Genomic DNA, 7173 nt, shown 5'->3' on the forward strand with positions numbered 1-7173 from the left:
TTTCCACGCCTGGTCGTCCGAGGCGGCCCCCCCCCCGCCACTTTGGGCAAGGCCTTTTATACGTTCTTCCCAGGCACCGCCCCCTACTCCTCTACTGGTGTACGTTTTCCCTCCAAATCCCCTGTTAGCCAATCACAGGGTCCAGAGGGTGACCTGGGAAATGTAGGCCCTGATAGCTACTCAAGTGCAGGCTTCCCTGGAGCCACTAGGCCTCCTTAGAGCCCGTAGGCCGCACTACTATAGGCCTAGGGTTATGACAGCTTGTGATCCCTTTCCCTGGCCATCTGGGTCCGCTGCCTGTGTTCCTGGCCTTGAGGTCACACAACTGCAACCCCATGAATCTGATACTGGGGTCTGGGATGACCCACGTCTGGAAGACGACTGGACTCTGTCTGGTCTCACTGGAAGTTGATTCTCTTCCAGGGAGAGGGCTTTGGCTCTTGTAAAGGTAAAGGTAAAGGTTCCCTTGCTCGAAAGCCAGTCGAATCCGACTCTAGGGTTGCGGTGCTCATCTCCGTTTCAAAGCCGAAGAGCCAGCGCTGTCCCTGATAGCTACTCAAGTGCAGGCTTCCCTGGAGCCACTAGGCCTCCCTAGAGCCCGTAGGCCGCACTACTATAGGCCTAGGGTCATGACAGCTTGTGATCCCTTTCCCCGGCCATCTGGGTCCGTTGCCTGTGTTCCTGGCCTTGAGGTCACACGACTGCAACCCCATGAATCCGATACTGGCGTCTGGGATGACCCACGTCTGGAAGACGGCTGGACTCTGTCTGGTCTCACTGGAAGTTGATTCTCTTCCAGGGAGAGGGCTTTGGCTCTTGTGCCGGAACCCAAATTCTACCGCTGTTTGAGTTCTGCCGTAAACGTGAATCTCTGAATGTTGCTTTTGTGATTGCTGCTAAAGGGGCTCGCGGGGCCGGGGCGGGCGTATCCTGTGGGAAAACTGATTCTCCTTCCGATCTTCCTTTTGCAGGCCTCGGAGCTGGGGATGACGTCTGCCTTCTACAAGTACATCTTGACCACAATGGTTAGTTCCGCCGTGTCTCTCTGTGTACCGTATCTCTCCGCTCAGCCGAAGAGCGCAGGATGTTTGCGGAGGGGCCCGATTTCAGTGCCTCGTCGTTTTCGCTTAGCAGGGCTAAGAAGCCACTACCAGTCAGAGTGATCAGCACCGGCCCAAAGGGACCGATGGCGATCCTTCCTAGGAATCCTGGGAAGCCACTGCCAGTCAGCATGATCAGCACCGGCCCAAAGGGACCGATGGTCTCACCTGGGATAAGGCAGCTTCCTGTGTTCATTTGGAAGGTTTCACTTCAGGGCTAGCCTGACTCCTTGGCTGCAGAATCCTTAATCCCAGATCTTTGATCGTTTCTTCTCTTGTCAGCATCGCAAAAGAGGCGCTCTGCACCAGTGTTCCCTCTAAGCTGAATTAGTGTGAGCTAGCTCACAGTTGTTTAGCTTCTCGCTCACAGATTTTTGTCTAGGCTCAGGAAGGACGGCTCCAGAACAAACTACTTTATGCAGAAGACAGAACTTTAATGCCAGTAGCTCGCAAAGTAGAATGTCTGCTCACAAGACTCCACAGCTTAGCGGGAGTATTGCTCTGCACGTGCATCTTTTGGGGATGTTTTTGCTTTTTTTGTGTATGTGCATGTGTGCGTGTGTATGTCTGTGCCTGGAAGTCATGGAGACCTCTGGTGACTGACCCCTACTGGGGGCCTGGAGGATATTCAGAGAGGTGGCTGAATAAAGCCTGCCCCCGCCCTCCCGCCTCTGGTATTCCAAGGAGGTCTCCCATCCAACTACTTGCCAGAGCCGACCCTGCTTAGCTTCCAAGATCTGACGAGATGGGGCTTGCCTGGGCTATCCAGGTGAGGGCTGCGCATGCATTTCTGATATTCTGCTCTCCAGGCAAGGTATAAGAGCAAAGGGGGGGACGAAAACGCACACCTGCCTAGGATGCGATACAGGAGCGCCCACAGCAAATTGCATGGGGAATGTGGATTTGCCCCTGCAGCTTACAACCCCAGTCCCTGCCCCCCCCCCCGGAGTTCCTGAAACTTGCGACATTATGTACTGTGTTGTGTGGGGAGAAAAGGGGGGGGATCAAAGTCAGGGGTTGCTGTCTTCCGGGGGCAACCCCATGTTTGGAGTCGTGGGCGCCTCCTTCCTTCCAGGGTCAGGCGCTGGCTTCGGAAACAGATTCCTAATTGCCGGCTAAAAAGAGAGGTTGGATTTCGGCTCAGCGCTTGTTTCCGCCGTGATGAAAGGTGACCCTGCCATAGAAATCCAGCCGGAGGGTCTGTTGCGTTTCTGATGTTCTCGCACGTCTCTCGGTGATGGGGTGTTCGGGGCAGCCTTTTCAAAGGGTCAGGGTTTTTTTTCTCCTCCCCTTTGAAGGAGAAGGCGTTGGAGGCTTAACAGAAACGACAAGCAACTAGCAGTCCCAGGACTGCTGTTGCTGCATTGTCTTCGCCTTCGTTTAGACATTGGCAGAGCTGGAGAAAGTACAGAGAAGGGCGACCGAGATGATGAGGGGGTTGGAGCGCCTTCCTTAGGAGGAATGACTGAAGAGTCCGGGACTTTTCAATTTAGAAAAGAGAGACTAATGGAGGTGAAAAGTACGCAGACAGGCGAGTGATTTCAGCTAACGTACTTTTATTCGCGAGGAACAAGACAACTTTAGCCGGCTCGCAGGCCGGCTTATATCCCCCGTGAAACCACCACCCAAAACACCCCCCCACGCCGCAATAGGCTATTTACAGTGGCTGAGAGTTCCATAGGCTCTCGGCCAGGAACCTAGCCCTCGGATAGGTGCGGGCTAGGATCCGCTCAGTCCATTGTTTCCTGGAGCGAAGCTCGACGGTTTCGCTTGACCGCGTGGAGCCCCAGTCGGCCACGTGGTCAGAACTGGATACATTACAGGAGGACATGATGGAGGTTTATAAAATTATGCACCAGGCGGGGAGAATTGACAAAGAGAACTTTTTCTCCCTCTCCCAAAAGACTAGAACTTGAGGGCATCCAGTGAAGCTGATGGGCAGGAGGTTCAGGACGGACAAAAGGAAATACGTCTGTACACAGAGGGTGATTAAAATGTGGGATTCACTCCCGGAGGATGTCGTGATGGCCACAGGAATAAACAGCTTTAAAAGGGGACTAGATAGATTCACGGAGGAGAGTTCTATCAGTGGCGACTAGCCGTGGAGACTAAGGGGGATCTCCACATTCAGAGGCATTAAATCTCTGAATCCCAGAGCCAGGAGGCAACATCAGGGGAAGGCCTCAGCCTCTCTACTCTGTTTTCGGCTGTCCAGAGGAACTGGTTGGCCGCTCCTTGAGACAGGACGCTGGATGAGGTGGACTGTTGGGCCTGATCCAGCAGGGCTCTTCTTACGTTCTTATTTTCTTCTGCTTCATCATCTTCTCCTTCCTGTTCTTCATTTTTATTATTTTTGTTCTCGTTATTATGTATTACTATTATTACTGCCATCTTCATTTATATCCTGAGTTTCGTATGGAGACTCAGGGCAGATTTCAGAATATGAAAAACCTAATATGATCTTATGGGCACAGAATGTGAGTCATAATATTGCATTAGAACAATGGGAACAAATACGGAAAGAGAACATTAAGATAACGAAAGCTATTGCATTTAAAGAAATATGTATAAGATGTTTTACAGATGGTATATAACACCTGATAGAATAGCTAAAGGGAATAGTAAGTGTTCTAACAAATGTTGGAAGTGTTTATCTAGTACAGGATCCTTTTATCATATATGGTGGCATTGTGATGTAACTAAGAGATACTGGAGATGGATTCATGCAGTAATGCAGAAGATATTGGGATGTACAATTCCATTTATGCCTGAAGTAATGCTACTGAGTATACTACCTAAACACTTTGAAAAAAGCAATAGATATTTAATTATTTACTTTACTACAGCGGCAAGAATGCTATATGTCAAATACTAGAAGACACAAGATGTACCAAAAAAGCAGGAATATATACAAAAACTGATGGAAACAGCGGAAAGTGATAAACTGACTTTATTGATAAGAGGATCCACAAACTATAAATTCCAGAACACATGGAGGCGCTTCTATAATTGGTATAATAGCGCAACTGATTGTAACCTAAAAATGTAATCCCTAGAGCAAAGTATAGGTTAGAATATTGAGATAGCAGGTACAGATGTTGATTTTAAGATACAAAAATGTGAGCTCATAGAAAATAATGATACGTGATATTGTATTAGATAGAGAATATCTAAGAGGCAATTAATGGAAACTTAAGCATTTGATACCCCCGTTTGTGTTACATGTGTGTTTGTTTGGTTTGTCTGTTATGAAAAAACAAATAAAATTCTGCCCCTTGAGGGCAGATTAAAAAAAAAAAGAATATGAAAAACAATATTCATACAACAATAACAGCAGCAACCAACACAACAATAATAAACAGAACAACTTTAACAACCAACATGACGATAATAAAAAACACATCAACAAAAACAATAAACACAACAAAGCTGCATCGTCACTGGAGAGCACGTCGGTAGCCCTTAGCAAACTTTATTTACTTGATTAATTTATTTGATATATTTGTACCCCAACTCCCCCCCCAAAGCAGCTTACTTTATTCTCTCCTCCATTTTACCCTCACAACAATCCTGTGAGGTAGGTTAGACTGAGAGTAGTGGGTGCGGTCAGACGGCGTGCTGAGAGCGGGTTAAACTGCTCCGGTTCTAACCGGATTATACTTGATCTGGATAATCGCGATCACATTTACCGCCTCGCTCCCGCCTCACCGTGCAATCACGTCACTCCCTGGCGTCTACACTACCAACACGCGGGAGTGTGTTGGCGGGTTTTCCCCCCCTCAGTTTGCGCATGTGCAAAGAATGGGGTGTGTGTGAAACTACCATGGCGCATGCGCAGAACCACCAGGGCGAATCAATCCAACCCCTCCAACAAAAGACTTCCCTTGAAACGTTTGACCCGCAAATGGCCTCTGTGAGATCCCAAACTCATCTAAACTCTAAAACAAGTGGCCGTTTAAATGTCGGTTTTCTAAACACAGTAGCGGAGCTCCACCTTTGTGCGCACCGCCGATGCTAAAAAAAAAAAAGGCGGGCGAAAAGCGGAAGCCTCAGGCAGCTTTCGAGCGGGAAGGGGGTTTAAACCGGAAGTGGCTTGACACCGGAGGAGCGATCACACGGGGGGAAATGCGGCTTTAAATGGGAGAGCTGAGAAAACACCACTTTGGGACCTGGTAACGAAATACTCCGGGTTAAAGCAGTTTTGAGCCGGAAACCAACGGCTGGGGACGGGAGGCAGATGCTGACTGTGTGATCATGCAGATAAAATCCGTTGCTGAACTGTCACGACACCAGATCAAACTGCGCGTCTGAATGCACCCGTGACTGGCCCAAGGCCACCCATTGAGCTTCCGTTACCCAAGTGGGGATTCGAACCTGGGTCTTCCTGATACTAATTTGACACTCTTCACCACAACACCACGCTGGCTAAAGATCAGGCAGACATCTTTGCCCACACTATCTATTCTGCGGAAGACCCTGTATAGGGGTGTGTGGAAGTTCCCTTTCCTGTATGTGATCTTATGCAACTGTGGTACTCACAGCCATAGCAGAGGAATGTGGACAAGCCCAGTGGCCAGGGTCGTTCTGCGTCTAATTGGGGTTTTAATTAATTTGATGTTTTGTTTCTTAAAAGCTGGTGTTTTTAGTTTGCTTCACGGTGCACCCTTCTTGCGTGCCTTGTGCGGAAAAGCAGGATCTAAAAGAATGCAGCACATTGGTTTGACTTCGGGCTGCAAACATCGGTTGGGGAGCATGGATTATTCTCATCCATGAGCAGGAATAGTTTGAGCCCCAAGGCGAAGAAAGCTTTCTCTCGCTACTTAGGATGGAAATAGCCAGTCTGTGTATATTCTGAGCTACCAAGGGAGGAGAAAGGATCAGAATTCTGCACAAAGTTAACCTAAATTCTGTGCTGGATTCTGCAACCTGCATAAATTATGTAAATGAAGCCAAGGGGGCTTCTAGAAACCTAAAACTGCGTTGCCACTGGAAATCATATGCTGCCCCTCACTCCGAGCCAGCCTCTTAGACTTCAAGAGGTGTTGCCCTTCATTCTTTCAAACCTTCCTATGCTGCTGTGAGGACAAGAAATACGGTTCTTATTTTGTTTTGTAAGTGAAACCCAAGAAACTCATTGTGTGGAGTTCTGCACTGAATCCCGCGCTTGCACGGTGCCATCTCAGAATGCACATAAATATCCTGGCTGTTGTTTGAGCATTCCCTTTCCTTGAGCGGGACCCACCTTAGGACAGGTGGAAGAGCCGGATTCAAGTTCAGTGGTGCCTTAGAGACCCACAAGTTATCCGGGGTATAAGCGTCCGAGTGCTGAAGCTCCTTTTGTGACAAAGTTTTGTCAAATGCTTTGGTAGCTGTGCAGACTTGTTATTTAAATGGGGCAAAATAGCAGGACCTGAATGTGGTTGCGGCGCAGGCCACCAAACTATTTCCCATCCGTCACAGGAATGTGAGCATCGTGCTTTCCAGGGAGATGTGACAGAGCAGTTTAGAAGCCAGTTTGGTGTAGTGGTTAAGAGCGCAGGCTCTAATCTGGGAGAACTGGGTTCAATTCCCCACTCCTTCACATGCAGCCAGCTGGGTGACCTTGGGTCAGTCACAAGTTCTTTCAGAGCTATTCTTTCAAGGGCAGTTTTCGGGAGAGCTCTCTCAGTCACACCTACCTCTCAGGGTGTCTGTTGTGGGAAGGGGGAGGGAAAGGAGATTGTGAGCCACTCTCCTTTGGTTGGTGAAGGGCAGGAGTATACATCCAATCTCTTCTTCTTCTTCTTTGAACTCTCCCCAGCTGCGACTGAGTGGATTGAAAATCTAGATGTTACCCGTTGTATCTACTTGGTTACGTATTTTATATTATTATATGCTTTCTGTGTGTAACTCTTCCATATGATCAATAAATAAATGCAGGGCTATTTTTGGGCAGCAACGCACAGGAACGGAGTTCCGGCTGGCTCCCAAGTTGGCCATGCCCAGCAGGAACTCATTAGCATAATAGGCCACACCCAACAGCAGAAACTCATTAGGACTGGCTACATCAGGGGTGTGTGGCCTAACATGCAAA

The 7173-nt window shown here is 48.5% G+C and overlaps 1 protein-coding gene across 1 annotated transcript in view; it reads left to right on the forward strand.

Moving 5' to 3' along the window:
* The window catches only part of GRIK5 (glutamate receptor, ionotropic, kainate 5), an 81953-nt gene that overhangs the window by 35498 nt on the left and 39282 nt on the right, over window positions 1-7173 (forward strand). The window contains exon 6 of the mRNA XM_015409384.1: window positions 972-1025. Coding sequence (XP_015264870.1) covers window positions 972-1025 — 54 coding nt within the window. The remainder of the gene's footprint in view (window positions 1-971; window positions 1026-7173) is intronic.

The sequence above is a fragment of the Gekko japonicus genome, unplaced genomic scaffold (genome assembly GCF_001447785.1).
Source record: "Gekko japonicus isolate JY-2015 unplaced genomic scaffold, Gekko_japonicus_V1.1 scaffold745, whole genome shotgun sequence".
NCBI classification, from domain to species: Eukaryota; Metazoa; Chordata; class Lepidosauria; order Squamata; family Gekkonidae; genus Gekko; species Gekko japonicus.